Below are 19,437 nucleotides of genomic sequence, written 5' to 3'. Positions count from 1 at the left end.
CAATGTAAGCTAAAAGCTGCATTTGCTTAATTAGAAATTTCCAGCAAAGATTTAGATATCAACACTCTTTTTTTTTGTTTTGCAATTTTAAATTTAAATTTTATTTGAATTATAAGAGGGCGCCGCTTTTTTTTTACTTTAATTTTAGCTGTTGAAATTTTCAAAAACTTTTTTGCTTAGTATCCATTTTAATAAACACGTGGTGTTGGTCGGCTGATAAGATAAGATAAGATGAGCCGGCTGAACGATTAACTAAATTGATAAAACAGTTTTTAATGCTGCAGATATTTATCTTACTGTGAGATCAATTCAGATCATCTCAAAGCATTGAAATGCTGCGTTATTATTTAACTCCAGCTTTGTCGGAACATAAATTGCGATCAGTGCAAAATAAATTGAATTTGAAACTATCTGATTTTAAAATAAATGAAATTGAATCAGAATATTGTTATTATGTGAAATCAGATAGAGCTCTTAAGCTTGAAGAAAAATCAAAGTTGACGTGGATTCTAAAATCATCTGACTCTGAAATATCCGAAAGCAGCCGTTTTATTGAATCTGTGAGTAATTCAAGATGTCTTATTATAGAAGTTGGGCCAAGATTGAATTTTTCTACACCTTTCTCCACAAATGCAGTTTCGATATGTGAATCTATCCACCTACCTGTAAGTAGAATCGAGCGATCCATCAGGTATTTCTTACGATTCTCTTCGAGTTATTCAGCTGAGATAAAGAATGCTATTACTGGGCTGCTACATGACAGAATGACTGAATGTGTCTATGAGCATCCACTTACAACTTTTGATATAAAATTTACTCCTGAGCCTTGGTATGAAGTGGATATATTGGGTTCTGGAAGGAAAGCTCTTGAAGAAATTAGTAATTCCCATGGCTTGGCTATGGATGATTGGGATTTGGATTTTTATACTAGGATTTTTCGTGAAGAGTTGAAGAAAAACCCAACTACAGTTGAATGCTTTGATTTAGCTCAATCAAATAGTGAACACAGTCGTCATTGGTTTTTCAAAGGTAAATTAACTATAGATGGTATTCCCATTAAAGAAAATCTATTTGAAATGATTATGAAAACTCAAAATCATTCTAATCAGAATAATGTCATCAAGTTCTCTGACAATAGTAGTGCCATTCAAGGATTTAATGTTTCAGTGTTTTATCCAACAGATTCAGATCAACCTAGTTATTTTAAAACTAAAGGTAGTGTAAGACACATCATATTTACTGCTGAGACGCACAACTTTCCGACTGGAGTTGCACCATTCAGTGGAGCTGCAACTGGTACTGGCGGTAGAATAAGGGATGTCCAAGCTGCTGGTCGAGGTGCTCATGTTATTGCTGGATCTGCAGCTTATAGTTTTGGCAATTTAAATATCCCTGGATATGATTTACCATGGGAAGATAAAAGTTTTGAATATCCTTCTAATTTCGCTCTTCCAGTAGATGTTGCTGTTGAGGCTAGTAATGGTGCATCAGATTATGGTAATAAGTTTGGTGAGCCAATAATATTGGGATTTGCTCGATCATTTGGTATGAAACTTAGCAATGGTGAAAGAAGAGAGTATATTAAGCCTATCATGTTTACTGGTGGTATTGGTAGTATTGATGAAAAACAAATCAAGAAGAAGGATCCTGAGTTAGGTATGCTTGTTGTCAAAATTGGAGGTCCTGTTTATAGAATTGGTCTTGGCGGAGGTGCTGCTTCATCCGTCCATGTCCAAGGGGATCAGAAAGAAGAGTTGGATTTTGGTGCAGTTCAACGAGGTGACCCTGAAATGGAACAAAAGTTAAATAGAATTGTGAGAGCGTGTGTTGAACGTGGTATTGAAAGGTGTGACAGAAATGTAATCGCAAGTATTCATGATCAAGGTGCTGGTGGAAATGGTAATGTTCTTAAGGAAATAGTTGAAGGTGCTGGAGCTGTTATATATGCTGAAAATTTCCAATTAGGTGATCCTACCCTAAATGTGCTTGAACTTTGGGGTGCAGAATATCAAGAAAGCAATGCAATTTTAGTGCATCCTAAGGATAAGAATATTCTTCAAAGCATTGGTAACAGAGAAAAATGTTCTGTAAGTTTTGTTGGAGAAGTTACTGATACTGGTAATGTAGTTTTAGTTGAAAAGAAAGATGTTACAACTTCTCGTCATCCTGTTGATTTGAAACTATCATGCGTATTAGGATCTGTACCTCCAAAGAAGTTTGATTTAAAGCGAGAACAAGTAAAGTCTAAATCCTTAACAATTTCTGAAGATGTAAGTCTGATTTCCGCATTAGAGCGAGTTTTAAGACTGCCTTCTGTGGCTAGCAAGAGATATTTAACAAACAAAGTTGATCGCAGTGTCACAGGGTTGATTGCTCAGCAGCAGTGTGTTGGTCCTCTTCACACTCCTTTAGCAGATGTTGCTGTTATTGCACTTTCTTACTTTGACACAGTTGGAAGTGCTACTTCTATTGGAGAACAGCCTATTAAAGGTCTTCTTAATCCAAGTGCTGGAGCTAGAATGTCTGTAGCAGAAGCTCTGACAAATTTAGTCTTTGCCAAAATATCATCAATAAAGGATGTTAAATGTAGTGGGAATTGGATGTGGGCAGCAAAACTGCCCGGTGAAGGTGCTGCACTTTATGATGCTTGTAGGGCTATGTGTTCTCTAATGACAAAACTTGGAATTGCTATTGATGGTGGAAAAGATTCTTTGAGTATGGCTGCTCGTGTTGGTGGTGAGACTGTTAAAGCTCCAGGAACTCTCGTCATATCTGCATATGCCCCTTGTACTGATGTAAGACTAACTGTTACACCTGATTTAAAATGTCCTGATGACAAGGGTGTTATACTGTATGTTGACTTGTCCAATGGTAAATCTAGACTAGGTGGAACTGCACTGGCTCAATGCTACAATCAATTAGGAGCAGAAAATGAAGTTCCTGATGTAGAAAATCCCAAAGAATTAAAAGATTCTTTTAAAGTTACTCAAGACTTGATTGGGAATAAAAAGATTACTGCTGGTCATGATATTAGTGATGGTGGACCTATTGTTACTCTCCTTGAAATGGCATTTGCTGCAAATTGTGGAGTAAAAGCTAATTTTCAAAATAAAGGATCTATACTGGCCACAATGTTCAATGAAGAACTGGGTTGGATTTTAGAGGTTAGAGAAAAAGATGTAGAATCAGTGATAAGTGCCTATGGAAATCATGGAATTACATGTTTTAATATTGGTTACAGTTACAATCATGGTAAAAATTCAAATGTTGTTGTATCCATCGATGCAGTTGAAGTTCTGAATGAACCAATGGTAACACTGAGAAATCTATGGGAAGAAACCAGCTTTCAATTAGAACTTAGGCAAACTAACAATATTTGTGTTGAAGAAGAGAAACTGAGTCTTTTATCACGCTCTAAGCCTGACTACTCTATATCTTTTGATATATCATCTCTTAAGGTTCGTTCGACATTTAAGTCTGGACCTAGAGTTGCTGTAGTTCGAGAAGAAGGTATTAATGGAGACAGAGAAATGATTGCTTCTCTATTCATGGCTGGGTTTGAAGTATGGGATGTAACCATGACTGATCTCATTACCAAAAGAGTTTCCCTAGGAAAATTTCAAGGTATTATCTTTCCCGGTGGATTCAGCTATGCTGATGTCCTTGGATCAGCTCGAGGATGGGCTGCCAGCTTCCTTTTCCACCCTGAGTTAGAAGCAGAGTTTGCCAATTTCAAAAAGCGTCCAGATACTTTCAGTCTTGGTGTATGCAATGGCTGTCAGTTAATGGCCCATCTTGGCTGGGTTGCGCCTTGCAAAGATGAAAGTAACAACATTTCTCAAGGTCTGACTCTTGCCCAAAACATATCCGAAAGATTTGAGTCCCGTTTTGTCTCAGTGAAAATCATGAAATCTCCTTCAATAATGTTAAAAGATATGGAAAACTCCGTGCTTGGAGTTTGGATTGCTCATGGTGAAGGACGCTTTCAGTTCAAGAATGATGATCTCTCAAATGATATGCTTACACAAAATCTGACTCCGTTACTGTATGTGGATGATAATTCTTCACCAACTATGGAATATCCTCTTAATCCTAATGGAAGTATTGGTGGTATTGCTTCTGTTTGCTCTGCCGATGGCCGACATCTTGCCATGATGCCACATCCAGAGCGTTGTGTTCTACCTTGGCAATGGGCTTGGATGCCTGAAGATTGGAAACAGACTATGGGGGAAGCATCACCTTGGCTAAAGATGTTCACTAATGCATATGACTGGTGTTGCCGAATGAGGTAGTTAATGTAAATTCTAGTTATTTTAAATGAATTTGGTTTGCGTTACATTGAAAGCTTTAAAAATTATTACAACATTTTATTAAATATAGTTTTTGCTCATTGCTTTATGAATGTTAATTTTATTAAGTTATGTAGGTTATAATTTTCAAATTTGTAAATTTTTTTTACGTATCCTTGTTAATTTTTTGCTCAATTCTAAGTGCCATCTTTAAAAAAGTTATGTTTTTTTCTTCGTTATTTTACTTTTCTATACACACATGATTTATACTAACAGTTTTCTGAAAGTCATAAATATTTGCATGGTTACTTTTATTGATGGTGTGAAAAAAATTATGTGATGTGATTTCCGTAACGAATCGAATCAGAATAGGTTTTTGTAGTTGTGCTGATAAATATTAATTGCTGCATCCATTTTTTGTCGAACAAAGAAAACAAAGGATGTAGTTCACCAATCAAACTCAAATTTCACCTGGATTTTAAGAATCTGAAATATCTGGCAATTTTTTTAATATCTACTTTGAAGTCCTAGTTATGAAGTTATATACCGATTTAAATAACTGTTTTTACTGTTAAATATGAAACCTGCATATGCTTGTCAGAAAAGCAAAAACATTTTTGGTTATAAATGGTTGCTATAGTTAATGGATATTATTGATAAAAATCATTTTGGCATGAGATAAATTTGCTTTCATATTTTTATGACACAAAATATTGTTTCAAAACCTTCTCACTCAAAAGCAAACAAACATGGATAAACAAAAACAGCTTATTTTACTAATTTTTTTTTAAATTCAAAAGTAAAAATAGTAAACAATTTTCTTAAAAACAATTCGAGATGTATTTTTTCAATAATTACCTTAATTTATATTTAAAAACAATTTTTAATTTTGTAGCAAAGCTTTAAATAAATTTTGTATTTTAAAGTGTATTTCCTAGTTTAATAAATTACTTAGCACAGTTGATAGAAAATTAAGAACTTTGGTCATTTCAATTCAAATAAATAATCCCTAATTGTTGATTATTATTTTTAAATATAATTCCTCCAGAGAGTTTTTATCTCCAATTTAAAAAAAAAAAAAAAAAACTCATTCCTTTCTATTTTTTGTTAAAACTTACATTTAAAAAAATTTTATTTCCTTAACAACAATTTTTTTCTTCACATTTTGATTCAGAATCTTTAAGTTTTTTTGTGTATTTGCTAAACATTAATGCTTGGTATATTTTACTTGTTGGAAGTAACTAAGAATTGTAAATCAAATGCCTTATTTTATAAGGTTTAGCAAATGTCGTGAAAGAACGTACACTATATCAAATGCCTTAATTACCTAGTGAAATTGTACTCGGTTAACATATAATTAATGTGTATAATTCCTATTGAGCTTCTTTACTTTAATTATGATATTTAGAAGAGAAAAAAGCATTTTAAAATTATTTCCATTTATATATTTTTATAAATATGTAACTGTATGTATGCCAGGGTTGGCAGGTTTTTGACATGTGACAGTTTTTGACAGTTTAAACCATGGTTTAAACCGTCACGTCAAAAACCTCACTGTCGAAAATGTCAAAAACCTATATTCATATGTGAAATTTAATTAATACATAAAATTTATATATTTTTTAAAGGATAGTGTTTCTAAATATGTTCTAGAAAAAATAAATTTAAAATTTTGAAGAAACACTTATATTTTGAATAGTAACCAAAATCTTGTACTTTTGAAAACTCACATCTTTTGTAATATTATGTATTCATTTTCATGTGTTATTGAAAATCTGCAGTGATATTATTAAGAAATTTATTTTTAACCAAATTTAGTGTATAGTATAGATTATACTAAAAATTAGACATTTTTAAAGAATAATACTGTTAAATACACAGAGTAGTTAGTGTCGATTTACAGTATATTCAGCCTATTCATTTACTATGCTGAAAATTTAGTTTATCCAAATACTTGTGAATTTCATTTTGCTGAATACGCTATAGTTTTGTTGAATATCTAAATATTCAGCTGTTGAATAATTACTTCTTGCTTTCACGATATGCATTATTTGTATTCTTAATACAAGTGGAGAAAAAAAAATTTAGAGATAAAAAATTTTTTAAAATGATAAGTGTAATAATTATAAATAAATATAATAAAAAAATATGAATTATATTTATCATTATTCATAAATATAACTACTTTTAAATTCAAATTAACATATTGGATAATAAAGATACTCGGTATAACATTAAAAAAAAATTTTTATACACTTGTATCTTGTATCAAGTTTGTATTTATACAACATAACTTGTAAGTTCCTTATAAATATTAGTTATATGTTCCTTATATGTCAAAAATGCATAGTAATAAACTTTTAATTTTCTTAAGTATCAAAAAGAAAAAAAAAATTTTTAAATATAAATATTTAAACAATTTTTGTGCAAAATTTTTCTGCACATGCATTTGAATTTAAATTTCTGAGATTTTAAATCTGTTATTTTACCTTAATTTTAATTAAAAAATATTTTAAAACCTGCTGATTACCTATAGTATAATTAAATTTTAATATAATGCATGGCAACTGTTGGTAGTTTTGAAGTTTATATATTTTCTTGGCAAACTTCAGTTTTTGACATTTTTGACGGGTTTTTGACGGTTTAAACCAGTATTATACCCTTGTCATGTCAAAAACCACTTTTTGACGTCAAAAACCCAACCCTGATGTATGCTAGTGAAATATCTATCTAAAGGCAGTTAACAGAACTAACTAAGAATTGTTAATGAAATGCCTTATTTTATAAGGTCAAGCAAATGTTGTGAAAGAACATACATATCAAATGCCATAATAACCTAATAAAATTGTACTCTGTTAACATATAATCAATCTGTATAATTCCTATGAGCTTCTTTACTATAATTATGATATTTAAAAACGAAAAAAAACAACAAAAAAAAACAAACAAATGAAATAATTTCCATTTTATATATTTTTATAAATATGTATATGTATTATAAAAATTGTTAGTAAAATTTTATATCTATAGGCAGTCAACGGAAGTTGTGAAAACAAGTGAAAATATCATAATTATCTAATAAAATTGCACACTATTAATGTTAAATTGTTAATAAGATATCTACAATCTTCTTTTAAAGTTTCGATCTGAGAAGAAATGAAATATTTTCAAGAATATATTTACTTTTGTTAAGTATGTTTAGTATAAAAACTGTTAATGAAATTTCATACCTTAATTCACTTAACAGCTCTTTGTTGAAAGTGAAAAAGTTTAGGTGTGTATTAACAATCATAATTACCTTCTGTCGAAATAAACTGTTAAGTGTAAAATAGGTACTTTTGGTTAGTCAGAAGCAAGCTGCACAAGAATGTTAACTTCCGCCACTTTTTCTGCATTATTTACTTTTTTAAGAAACCGAACAAAATGGACATTAACAGAAATATTAAATAAAATGAAAAATAGTTAAATGTCCTTGCACCTGGCTAAACAAAAGGTATATAAAATTATCATATTATTCTTTTTAGACACATTTATTACTTTTATGAAATTTAATTATGTGTAAAATATTTTTTATAATAATATACAAATAATACCATTCCAAGTTCTTTAAAGATATTTTTTTAGTTGTAATTATAGTTTTAAAGAGTTGTGTTATTTTTTGCGAATTAATAAAAATATTTTTTAAACAATTGACATTGTTATGTAAAAGAAAGTTTGTATTTTGAAGGAAATAAATTTTACATTCTTTGAAATCTGTTTTGTTTATTTTTTTATATGAAATATTTATTTTCTGTATCTTCAATGAGGAATATTTTTAGATATTTTATTTTCTCCTCTTTTGAATTTACAGTAAAAAAATTTTAAACTTATTATTAAATGGTCTTTTTTATTTGTTGAAATATATTTCACAAAAGTAATTAAAATAAAATTATTTTATGTTGATAATTTTCTCCAAATTTCATGCAATTTGAAAACTATTGTTGTAAAATAAGTTATAACTTTAAAACCAAGAAATGTCTCTATACATAATTTAAGAGTGCATTTGAAGAGTTAAAAATAGAGTTTAATTTTAAGAAGATGTCGAGAAATCTATTATCAAATCTATAATTAATAATTTATATCATCATTTTTAATTTTAAACTTTTTAAATTAAATATGAAATGATTTTTTTTATTATAATTTGTTTTATAGACAGTTAAATGTATTAAATTTTGTATGCTAATGTTGTGCAAAAAAGTTTACGTATTTCTTCTTGCTGACTTATATCTACTTTATAATTATCAACATCCTAAATAAAATCTTTATATTAAATTATTTTTTAACTAAATATAGTTTCATAGAGAAGGGTAGAGGATTTAAAAATAAGCAAAATTGTTTAAAATACTAAACAATTTATTAAACAAAAAGTGTATAACAGTGAAACCTCCAAGAAGGACCACCTATATGTAGCGGTCTCTAGTAGAGTGCACTTAAGACGATACTAGCAATGATTTATTTTTAGAGTCGAAAGTTAAATTTGAAAAAAAAAAAGTTATTTTAAAAATACTAAGTATCTCAAACAAACAAAACCCTTTTCTAATTTTTTAAAGCTAACTGATTGTTATGATCTGAAGTCCATTGCAAACTTAAACAAAAAACATAATTGGGTATAATATGAAAAAAACACAACTACTTCGATTTAGTAGGAACAACATATGACGCAATGCTAAACGAATGGAATTTAGTTGTTGTTTATTTAGTAGTTGTTGTTATTTGTTTTAGTTGTTGTTGTTTATTTGTATTTAGTTTCAATAACTTTTCTTTATAATGCAATAAAATCTGGCGAGCAGCTATTTAAACGATCGAACACTTCGTTTGTTTATTTGTGGCTTGAAGTTAGGCTCGCAGAAAATGCCGTTCATGGGTTAAATTTAGTAGGAACAACACAACCTGTGACGTAGGCTATATTATACCCAATTGTTCATTTATTTAAAGCAGTACTATCATCCATATTTGGATAAGTTGTTTTTCGCGAATATATCAGTAAGGATCACCTGAAATTGAAATCGTTTGCGAAAAATCGTGTACCTTCGATAACATTTTGGAGTCATGGAGGTAACCTCTAAGAACGACCAACCTTTATTAACGACCATTTTACTGTGGAACAGAGAATAATCCCTCCCGAGAAGTTTCACTGTATTTTACATTGCATTATATATAACATATATTTGATGTATGAAACTAATTTAAAAAATTATAGAGTAAAATTAAATTATCCGGCTATTTAATAATTTGATATCCAAGCTTTAATTAATTATGATGAGTTCTCATTTGTAATATTTTATATTTTGTATAATATTATTTTTCACATTCTTCTTAAATTTCTAAAATAAGAAATTTTTATTAGTTTGACATAATGATATACTGTTTTATGATGCAACAAGTGTTTTTATAAGACTTCTTTTAATACATTTTTTTTGTAATTATTTTTCAATGAAAATGTATAATTTCAATAACCTCTTTAAGCATTAAAAAACAAAAACGTTTGGTTAAAGCAAATTAAAATCAAAACAGGTTTGCTGTGGCCATTTTTAGGCATATACTTATGCAAAGTGCTTAAATGAAAAAAACTAAATACCTTAATAACATACGATCCATTGACTGGATTATCATGTGCACTGGATTATTATTCTATATAGATTCAAGAATTAACCTTAAATATGCTAATTAATTTAAGATGACGATATTTTAAGTAACAAAATCAGACATGAAATCAGAATTAACATAAGTTTTTTTTGTTGTTGCGGATTTGGATTCTTGGCCCTCAAAATGTGCAAGGTAGCCATAATCCGGAAAATATAGCAAATAAGTTAAGAGAGTGGACGAAATTTCGCCTTAATGTTGTGTGCTATTAGTCTGGAACGGTTCAAAAGAATCGAAAGATATTTATTCTTAATTTTAGGAATCGTTTGTTCATAAAATATTCCAAGCAAAAATCTTTTTTAATAACTTTATTTATAATTGTGAAAAAATGTTGAATTGCTACATACACAAATTTCTACGTAATTTTAAACTACAAAATAAAAATTTGATCGAAATCCCTCAAAATTTTCTGTGTTATAAAATTTCATTTTTTTCTCCCTCAAGAACTATTCTTTAAATTAGAACTATTCTTTTAACAGGAACTGTCATTACAAATTACGTTGCTAAAAGTTGTGTAAAAATTTAAATGCCTTACAATTAATTTTTTACCATTATTATATATAATAAAGAATATTCACTAAAAAAATTTTTTTCTGCATGGAATTATCTTCTGACATAAGACGGTGCAAAAAGCGAATAATAAGACAAAGTACGAAAAATTGAAATTAACATTAAGGGTAGTTAATGTAATTTTTTTTTTAGGCCAATAGAATCAAATAACTTCAACCTGCAGATGATTGCAAAAATAAGTTGCATCTGCAACCCTGAACTTTTATACTTTATAACTCTAAGCCTATTTTGAAAGACCCTGGGATGAACCTATTTAGTAATAATTAAAGCTAGTTTTGGATGTGTAGATAAAATTTTTTTAATTATAATAACTTATGTCCTTTTTCAATGTAAGAATATCAAAAATATTTGATGTTCTTACATTCTACTACTAATGATAAAGAATATTTTAAGAAATTCAATCTGAACTTTTATTACCATTTATGAGACTGAGAATTGTTAAAGTTTTTTTTTAATACGGGGGAAAAAAATTCAGATTTTTTCCAAACTATATTTTATTTAGCTGTTAAGAAATAATGCTTAAACTTTCTTTTGCTTTTGCAAATTTTGTTTGAATGTAGATGGTACAATTTCTTAAAGCTTTGGGCATGATTTTTTTAAAAAAAGTGTTGAAAGTTACAAAATATAAAATTAAGCAAATGTTACTTTGAAAAGTGCCGCTATCAATACATTTTCCAAAAAGAAAAATAATTTAAATTTTAATTTAAAGATTATTAAAAATAAATGATTTTTCAGCAAACATGATAAATATGAATCTATAATCTAGCTTAAAATTAATGAATATTTCTCTAGGTGTGATTTGAACTGAAAACTAATCATTTCGTCTACAGGGAGAGGAAAATTCTGTTTTCATAAGTTTTAACACAGCCGTGTTCGTATTTTTTTGTCACTTATCCGTGCTATTATTGCGTGGCAGAATTAGCAGACATCTATTTCTTAGTTATCAAATAATAATTTTTTTAATTGTTTGAAAATTTGTATGAAAATGGATGGACACTTATCCATTTCGCCTATGCTAATAAATTCAGCTATTTTATTTTTTAACAAATTTTTTTATTTAAAAAATTAAGAAATAAATACTTGAATACACTGTTATTTCATTGGCGACGTTATCGTGTGAGCTAGAACTATTGTTTTAAAGCCACATAACAAAAGTATGTCTCACCCACAATGCGTATTTCAAATAAGAATAATTTTAAGCAGAATAGCAATGCAACAATGTTATAAAATAGCATTATTGTATAACTGCTATGGAGTAGAATAGTAGGAAATCTTGCAAAAAATAGCAAATTTTTTACTGTCAATTAATTATGGAAGCAGATATTTCAGTTGAACGAAATTTAGAACTTGCTTATCTGTGAGGTGAGGAGTTTTGTTTCTAAACATAGATTGATAAGAAATTCAATTTTATAAATGATTTTAACATGGAATGAATAAGAACAGTTATTCGCTACATTTGTGTTTTGAAGATTTAAAAATTCTTCAAAGCACTTAATTTAAAAAAAAAAAAATTTATTCATTTCTTTGGAAGGAAAAAAAATTTCTTTATTTACAACATGCATTTGATTATTGTTCTTAGAAAGTTCCATTCTTTATTTCTGTGTTCGTTTCTAATCGATGTGTTCTCATTGTTTGTCCAGGCCTTCCGCGTTAGGCCTAAAGTGGCCCATTGACCTATGAAAGAGAAGGTATTTCGAAAACTGCTTTCATTGAATTTGACAGAAGCGAAGATAGTTTGTCCATAAACCTCGTCTAAATAGATGTTTTTTTCTTCTTCTTCTCAGTCAGTGACCGATTCAGCATGATTTCCGCGTCTTTGTGAATAAGACATCTTTTATACTTAATTATACTAAAATGACCTGCGGGCAATGAGTAAAATGATTACAGAAAAATGAGGCAGTCAAGGAGAGATTTGTTCTAAAATCTAAACACTTATTTTTTTTATTGTATTAAATTTATCAAAAAACAATGGAAATGGCTTGGGGCAATATAGTGATAAGCCACACTTTTTTAACGATGCCCTTTTTTATATTGAACTGTCCTTTAGGTACTTCACAAGTTTTCGGAATTTCCGCAAGATAAGAGCACAATACTCGGAAATACCGTTTCGCCTACATAGAAATTGTGATGTTTTTCATCAAAAACACTCTTTTGGACTATTTGAAAATATGGCTTAGGATTATATTGCTCCGAGCTTTTCAATTTCAACGAATATTCGCCTAAGTGTCAATATTGCTTATCTCAGCTTTTAAGTGATCATCAAACTAAATTTCACTGAACTTATAATGTTTAGTAGGCCAAGTCATCTGATGATAGTACTCATAAAATGAACAATTTGATTATTTTGCAAGATATAAGGTATTTTGCAACTCAAGTCAAAATTCTTGATGGTCTCATCTAAAAAGTTTGATGGTTTATGTTGGTTTCAGTTGGTTGACGGGATTAAAAAATAATTCCAAATAAACATATCAAATGATAAGTTTTGCCTCCAAGCATACAATGTAAGAAGAGATTTTATTACAGCAAAGCTCCGTTATCAGAATTGATTTTATAAATATAATACAAATTCACATCAGAGCTTAGTTCTCAATATTGAAGTGTTATAAATATTGTCAAACGATATTTTGATAACACTACCATTTCTTGATTTTATCTTGAATTGATTTAAAAACATTGTACGTTGTAAAATTTTGCTTTATCCTGCTATAAATAAGATGGCGCAAATGTTGGTTAATTCCATCAAAAAGTTCTTCATGAAGACTATGTTGCTCCAATGCTTGATCCAGGAATTCCCTTATCTTTTGGGTTGAGTTCAAAATTAGAAGGTAATTGATAGTCAACTCAGAAATGGGTCGGCTGTTCGACACAGGTTTTAAAATAAACAAATATCAAAAATATTTTTTTGCTTAAATTTTTTTTAAAACATTTAAACAAATCTTAAACTGGTTGTGGGCTGTGATGGCTCAGCGGTTAAGGTACTGAGCTGACATTGTGAAAGATTGGCGTTCGATCCCGGGAGGTGGCTTGAAGCCCATCCAGCTTCTAATTGATGGGAACTAGCATCTCTGTAAAACAAAAGCGGCTAGTGCGCAATGCTGGCCACATTGCAACCATCATGCAGTTGGTTGCATAATTGTGTAACCTTAATCTCCCTGACCGACAAGGTTGTTCCTAGAATGTTTTATTTTACTTTTTAAACTGATAGGTTGACTTATTCAAATTAGTTTTGTTTATAAAAATTCTTTTACAATAATATCGGTCTACAGGATACATGTTTGTGTTCTCTCCTCTGTGTCAAAAGTTCAAGAAGAAACACTATTAATCTCAAAATAGCTCTTATAAGGATATTTCTTACCTTTGTGTTATTTATATTTGTCTAATTCTAACTTTTTTTTAGATAAGAACAATTAATAAAATATAATTTCTCATGTGGGTTGGCCTTTTTTTGTAGTAAGTTAAACTTTTACAACCAGCCCATTATCGAATATTTAGAGCTTTTGAGATTCGAAGAATTGAAATCGTAAGACATGTTTTTGTCATTAAGCAAATTTTAAAACAAATTTGTTTTATTGGAAGTAAAACGGTAATGCTTGAAAGGGTGAAAAGTAATCTTTCAAATGAGTTTATTCTTATACACGCAGTTCTTAATGAAAATGCAAATGTTATTTTATAATAATTAAAATTTTGAAAATATATATTTTTGTGATTTTCATTCTTTTAATCTTAATTGCTCATAAGATATGAAGTTTAAAGTTGATAAAGTGTAAAAAAGTTCGCTAATATCGACGCCCCTGTATGCTTCACCCTTTTTAGAGGGAAAATGAAGGGGGATAGTACATCATTAATACTAGAAAGTAAGATACTGTTTCTGATGGGACCAATTACGAAACGATTGGACCATTAGTTTAGAAGTTATGAGGGTTTTATATACAAAAAAGTACAATTTTGTTCTCATGCTTATTTATGTATCTGTCATTGTTATCTAAACAAATAAGGCATTTTTTCCGATGGATTTTTAATGGTGAATCGAATGAAACCATACACGAGTTAATAAAATGAATAGTTCAAAAGTTGCAAAAGTTTTTATGTACAAAAAGTTCTTTTTTGACATTCAGTTATGTACGATTTTAACATTGCTATCGAGGGACTACTTGAACATGTAATATATTGTTCCTGATTGTAATTTTTTTATACTGAATTGAAGGATTACAATCATGGGACTGATCAGACTAATTTCTTAGAAGTTAAAAGCGTTTTATGTGCAAAAAATACAATTTTGCACTTACACTTTCCACATTTTACGTTGCTATACAGACAAGTGTAGTATTGTTTCCTATTTTTCGCGCTTAAATGAACGAGATGAAACACGAATCAAAAGGTTATTATTTTGAAAACTGAAATGATTTATTTGTGTAAAATGTACTGTTTTTGAATTGAACTTATTATTATTAAAATCCTTGTAACATTAAAATTATTTGTCCTATCAACTTGAATTTTATCCTTGAAAAATGTACCTCACATGTTCAGATAGATCTTAGATTTAGTAGATAGATCTTAGATGTAAAAAATATACATAAGTCATGTCAAAAATAATACTTTTTATGTATGAAAACGCCAGTAACTTTTGAATTATTTGTTCTGTTGAGTCTTATATAGTTTCATTCGATTTAGTAAAAAAAAATTCTGTATTCATAACCTTTATTAACTTCTAAACTATTCGCCCTTTCATCTCGTGATTCATTTAATTTGATTCAGCTTAAAAAAATATATCAGAAACAATGACTCACTTACAATGTCTCACTAGAAAACAAAATTCAATTTTCCTCCTATAACCTCAAATCACCTTCATATGCCACAAAATAGGGGAAGAGTATATACAGGAGAGATGTTTTAAGTACAGGGTTGCCACAGGCGACTAAATTGCAACTATTTGCAACTATTTTTGGCATAAGGCGACTATGGCAACTTTTTTTGCCTGAAAAGGCTGGGAAAGCAACTATTTTCAGGAAAAGGAGACTATTGGGAGACTTTTCTAAACTCCTAGCAATGTTTTTTTTTAAAGCATAATTTGAGTGGAAAATCTGAACCCCACAAGATAGTTTCTGAACACACTAAACTTTTTTTTTTTTTAAAAAAATAAAAAATTGTGAAAATTTTGAATTGGAAATTTGAGTCTTTACTTTTTAATTGGTTCAATCTGCACAGACTCCATTGTAAGTCTATTTCATTTCTCGACCGCCTTTTCAATGATTATTGCTGCGAAATTCCGCATGATTTTTAAAAAATAAATAAATTTAATGCGATATTACGATGCGTGAATTTCGAATTTGAGTAATCACTTTTCATATATATAAACATTTGCGCTTATATAAAAATCATCATATTTGCCACCAACTTGACTGAATGGATCATGGTATATGACAATTAAGTCATTAACAAAATTTTAGTCATATTTTTGATGAATTTTTGTTCTTCGCTAGGCAACTATTTTCCTAGTTTTTGGCTACTATTTTCATGTTTTAGGCTACTATAAGCGACTATTTTGTTCAATTTTTTCTGTGGCAACCCTGAAGTATCATAAGAGTCTTAAAGTATCATTTATAAGGACATATCAAAACTTTCATTAAAAAATAGTATTAGTTTTTCTGTATAAAAACTCAATAACGATTTTATTAAATTTGTTGATTGTTGAAGAAACATTTTTTTTATCACCAGGAATGATATATTTCAGATAAATGAATAAGAAAAAATACTAAGTTTTGAAAACTTACGTATCTTCTACTTTTTTAAAATTGATCTCTAAATTGCTGTCAGTATTTCCTAGTATAAATATCCCAAGGGCAATTAAGTTTCAGAACGAGTTGGAAAACTATAATGAGTATGGTGTTTTAAATTTGATGTTTAACAATTCTAAAAATCTTTTGGTTTTATTATTTCTTTTGAATTATTTTTGCAGACGATCTTTTTTAGTTATTGTTTGAGGGACTTGCGTGTGACGATTTTTAATAAGATAGATTTTTAGGTAAGAAAGTAATATGCAAAATTTATTTTGCCTATTTCGAAATAATTATCAAGTTATAAATTATTTAAAGCTTCAGTATTTACTTTAAGATCTGTTCGTTCCGCAAACGAACTGCTACGCTGGCTTTAATTTATGACTTTTTTACCTTTATCAGAAAACGTTAAAATTTGTTTTTTAAAAAAACTAAAACATAAGAATAAATTCAATAAGTAGAAGAAAAATTCTATCATTTGAATTCCAAAAGCTTCTGCATAACACTCTATTTTACAAATATTTTTGAGATAACATTTTAACAGTAGACTTAGAACCATAACGAGAAATCGTTTGAAATTTATATTCAAATATGCATTTTTATTATTGCGGCTTTAATTACCTTAAAAGAAATTCTTCCAACTGCCATTCGTTATCGCAATTTTGGTGAATTTTCTGCTTTTTGGGGAATTTTTTAAATTTTTTTGGTGAGTTTTTTACATTGTTTTTGACCAAACTTATAATTTCAAAACTTACTATTTCATAACCTAAAGGTCTGACTGTATTAGACCGCTTGATTTGCGAGTGACATTTCTGGTACTTTCCTTGTAAGTAAATGTTAGTTTCATATTTTATATATCTATTTTCTTTTCATGTACAATTTGTATTAATTATTATTTACTGTACAAAAATAAGTAAAGAATTAATAAAGCCGTATTGAGAAACACTACGAAATCAAGCTCAGAACTGAAAAGCATATACCGGGACAATTAAAAAGCTTGATTTAAGAACCAGGTAAGTGAAATTTTTAGGAGAATTAATAATTGAGAGAAAATAACAAAAAGTGGTTGAATCAATGTATGTGTATGTTTAATGAAACAGAATTGTTTTTGTCTTCATTTAATTTTAAAATAACTAATCTACATCAATTTTTAGTACGCTTATATGATTTTTATATCAAATTAGGCAATGATAAATAAAATAAAGAAAATAATGAATACGTTTTTAATTAAATAGTTCGGATTCAACTTTTTTTCATTCTGAAAATGTCTCTCACCTTGTTCTGGCTCTTCCGCTAAGTTTTTCAATTAATATAGCTAAAACATTTTCAATTTTTTTTAAATTTAATATTATTTGTTGCCCTTTTCGGTGGCTTTACGTTAATGAAGCAAGTAATATTAGTTTCTTGTAGTTTATTCTATTAGAAAAAAAACAAAATGTATTTAGCATCATTTGGCATGATGCTATTGTTTGCGGTCAACTTAGTGATAGTTTACCACTATAAAGTAATTTTCACCAAAATTTACCACTATAAAGTAATTTTCTCCAATACATATTCCTTTCGAGGAGCTTTAAAACACTTATTTCCAAAGTATTGATATTAAAACCGCTTAGTCTTGGTGCTGTTTTAATAATCACCAAATATATCAATATAATATTTTATACCTATATTAGTATATTTGGTGCTTATTACATAACCCTTCAACATTTGAGTTTTGGGAAAAATACATTTGCCAGCGAACTAAACCGAATTTTTTTATTTAAAAAAAAATAATAATTAAAATTGAATTTTTATTAGAACTTGATAAAGATTTTTGAGAGCGACCATTTCTCTATGTGACCTTTAATTTATTATTAAAATATTTATAAATAGCGGTGGAACAAAGTTCCTTTAATTATAATTTATTAAAATATTAATACGCTATCTTTGAAAGCACTGAAAAAATATTTTCTGAACTTACTGGAAACCCGTTGTAGAATTCTTATCAAAACTGCACCAATCACCAATCAGTATTATCGTGAGCCGCGATGGCTCAGGGGATAGAGCGTTCGCCTTCCAATGAGGCGAATCGGGTTCGAATCCCAGTCGATACGAATTCCGCATCCGGCTTGCACCGACCACAGTGCTGACTTGAAATATCCTCAGTGGTAGAAGGATCATGGGTTAGAGTCCCCTTGCCGTCAGGCAAACCGTGGGAGGTTCTCGTGGTCTTCCTCTCCATGTAACGCAAATGCGGGTTAGCTCCATCAAAAAGTCCTCCACGAAGGCAAATTTCTGCCAATACTCGATCCAAGAGTTCCCTTGTCTTCTCTATCGGGTTCAAAATTACAAGGGTATGGAGTTGAACAATAGTAGTCGTAAATCCATAAAATTGGGTCGGCTGTTCAACGACGGTTATAAAATAAAATAAAATACATATCGTCAGTTGTACACAATAATTAAGCGTCATTCGTGAATGGCGATTTTCTACAGTTTCCCAAAACGAATTTCCCGTTAACTTCTTCATTAATTTTAGTTTTTTGTGCATAAGTTACTATTTTTTTAAAATTTCAATTAATACATATTGCCAACATATATGAATATATAAATATTTTTTTATTCTTTTACCGTTGCTTTTAAATATGTAATTAATTTCTTAGAAACGCATTTAAAAAAGTTAATAAAAAAAAGTGCGTGGTATCAGACAACTTTAAAAATATAAATGTGGTGACGCGTCTGACATAGCGAATTTAAAATAATTTGTAGTTAAATACGTGCAATAAACTATTTTTTTAATCAAATGAAGTAATAAGCTAACAATTATCACTGATGTTATCTTAAAAATTTGTGAAAAATTAAATCGTTGAATTTAAAACAATGTCTAACGCTTTACCAATCAGAATCCATTTTGTTTTCCGCTCATCCCGCTCGAACAGTTCGTCGTGGAATGTTCTAATATCGACAGTGACCTTCCTTTTTTGAAAGCATTTTTAATTATGATAAGATTTTAAAAAACAGAACATTTAATTTTGGTTTAAATTAACTTCTGCTTTTTCATGCTAACGTGTTTTTATGCTTACATGACATTTTTATGTAACATTTTCAAGCTTTTTTATGTAAATGTTTTAGAAGTAAAGAATGCA

The 19,437-nt window shown here is 29.1% G+C and overlaps 1 protein-coding gene and 1 long non-coding RNA gene across 2 annotated transcripts; one reads left to right on the top strand and one right to left on the bottom strand.

Moving 5' to 3' along the window:
- Nucleotides 1-59: 59 nt before the first annotated feature.
- Nucleotides 60-5,438, top strand: Pfas (phosphoribosylformylglycinamidine synthase). The gene has a single exon (XM_016055452.5). It carries the CDS (start codon nt 333-335, stop codon nt 4,290-4,292), a length of 3,960 nt encoding a protein of 1,319 aa, XP_015910938.3. The 5' UTR covers nt 60-332; the 3' UTR covers nt 4,293-5,438.
- Nucleotides 5,439-5,679: 241 nt separating this feature from the next.
- LOC147807317 (uncharacterized) lies at nt 5,680-7,135 on the bottom strand. Its single transcript, XR_015435612.1, has 2 exons — nt 6,993-7,135; nt 5,680-5,753 (listed from the first exon to the last, which is right to left on the bottom strand). It is a non-coding gene; the product is annotated as an uncharacterized LOC147807317 (long non-coding RNA).
- Between the last annotated feature and the right edge of the window lie 12,302 nt (nt 7,136-19,437).

The sequence above is a fragment of the Parasteatoda tepidariorum genome, chromosome 7 (genome assembly GCF_982258835.1).
Source record: "Parasteatoda tepidariorum strain Cologne lab strain chromosome 7, Ptep-v5.0, whole genome shotgun sequence".
NCBI lineage: Eukaryota > Metazoa > Arthropoda > Arachnida > Araneae > Theridiidae > Parasteatoda > Parasteatoda tepidariorum.
The sequence above is the reverse complement of the archived record's forward strand: the minus strand, read 5'-3'. Positions and strand labels throughout refer to the sequence as shown.

Coding starts and splice junctions, on each gene's coding strand:
- Pfas (XM_016055452.5), top strand. CDS start 333: ATGCTGCGTTATTATTTAACTCCAGCTTTGTCGGAACATAAATTGCGA.